The following is a 1,491-nucleotide window of genomic DNA, read 5'->3' on the forward strand; positions in this document are numbered from 1 at the left end:
GTAAGCAGTTAGAAATGTGTTAGAGTGTTTAGGCCTTTTTGGTTCTTCTAACCGGCTTTCCTAAAATGACTATGCTTTGAAACTTACATTTCTCTTCCAGCAAGACAAGGAGGTCTTGTATAAGTGATATCAACTTTTCCCAAGCTGTTTATTTGCTTTTTTTTTTTCAAAAACTACACACAAGAAAGAATATGCTATGCATTTAGCGAAGACAAAGACAGAAGGATTTGTCAGAAGATGACTTCAGACTTAAAAGTCTTGATAAGGCAACCTTGATCTCCTTATTTCTCATACTGTAAATCAAAGGATTCAGCATGGGCGGAAAAACAGCATACATTATAGTCACTATGAAATCCAAACTGGAAGGAGTGCTAGAGGTGGGCTTCAGGTAAGCAAGACATACAGTCAAGGAAAACATAGAGACAACAGTGAGATGGGGTACACAAGTAGAAAAGGCCTTTTTCCTCCCCAGAACAGAAGGCATTTTCAGAACAGCAGTGAAGATTTCCACATAGCTAACAATAATGAAGGTAAAACAGTCAAACCAAATGACAATACTAAACACAGTAGCTCCCATTTCAATTTGATGTAAATCAGAGCAGGCAAGCCTAACTATCTGTGGGATTTCGCAGAAGAATTGATTGACAACATTAGAGCACAAAGGGGTTCCAAAAGTTCCACCAGTGTGTAATATGGCATTGAGAAGAGCTGCAAACCATGCAGCAAGAGCCATTTGTTTGCAGGCTCTCCTGTTCATTATCCTTTCATATTGCAATGGATTGCAGATAGCAACATAGCGATCATATGCCATAACAGTAAGTAGGGCAACATCAGATCCTACAAAGAAAATAAACAAGAGGACTTGAGTCACACATCCCGAATAGGAAATATGTCTATCATTTGTGAATAAATTAATCAAATATTTAGGGATAATGACTGAAATAGAGCCCAGGTCTTGAATGGCCAGGTTCATCAGAAAAAAGTACAAGGGGGTGTGAAGACGATGGTCAAAAGCTACTGCAGAGAAGATGAGAAGGTTCCCTGATACAGTTGTAAGGTAAAAGATGAGGAATATGATGAAGTGTAAAATCTGCAGTTCCCGGATTGCTGAGAATTTAAGGAGCAGAAATTCAGAGACAGAAGATTGATTATCCATTTCTCCTAATTAATCAGGTCATCTCTAGAAGAGGAACAGAAGAGAAAAATTAAAATATGAGCCATTGAATTTACCATGTAGGGGTTTGAAATCAAAGTGGCAATATTCTTTCAAATACCAAGGTAGAAATTTAATCTTCCAAAAACAATATTACCTTGCAAATTATTATATCTTTGCTATTTTTTTCCTGAGGAATCTTCCATCACAGCCCCAGTAATAAATAATAATAAATCACACTCTCTTGATCCCTCCTTTACAGATGACTTGTGTCTTAATAATGTTCCCAACTACAGTGGTACCCCGGGATACGAATGCGCCGGGTTACGAATTTTTCG

General features: G+C 37.8%; 1 protein-coding gene across 1 annotated transcript; it reads right to left on the reverse strand.

Moving 5' to 3' along the window:
• Nucleotides 1-202: 202 nt before the first annotated feature.
• Nucleotides 203-1,156, reverse strand: LOC121918694 (olfactory receptor 14A16-like). Its single transcript, XM_042444707.1, has one exon. The coding sequence runs from the start codon at nucleotides 1,154-1,156 to the stop codon at nucleotides 203-205; it is 954 nt and encodes a 317-aa protein (XP_042300641.1).
• Between the last annotated feature and the right edge of the window lie 335 nt (nucleotides 1,157-1,491).

This window comes from Sceloporus undulatus, unplaced genomic scaffold (genome assembly GCF_019175285.1).
Source record: "Sceloporus undulatus isolate JIND9_A2432 ecotype Alabama unplaced genomic scaffold, SceUnd_v1.1 scaffold_25188, whole genome shotgun sequence".
Lineage (NCBI taxonomy): Eukaryota > Metazoa > Chordata > Lepidosauria > Squamata > Phrynosomatidae > Sceloporus > Sceloporus undulatus.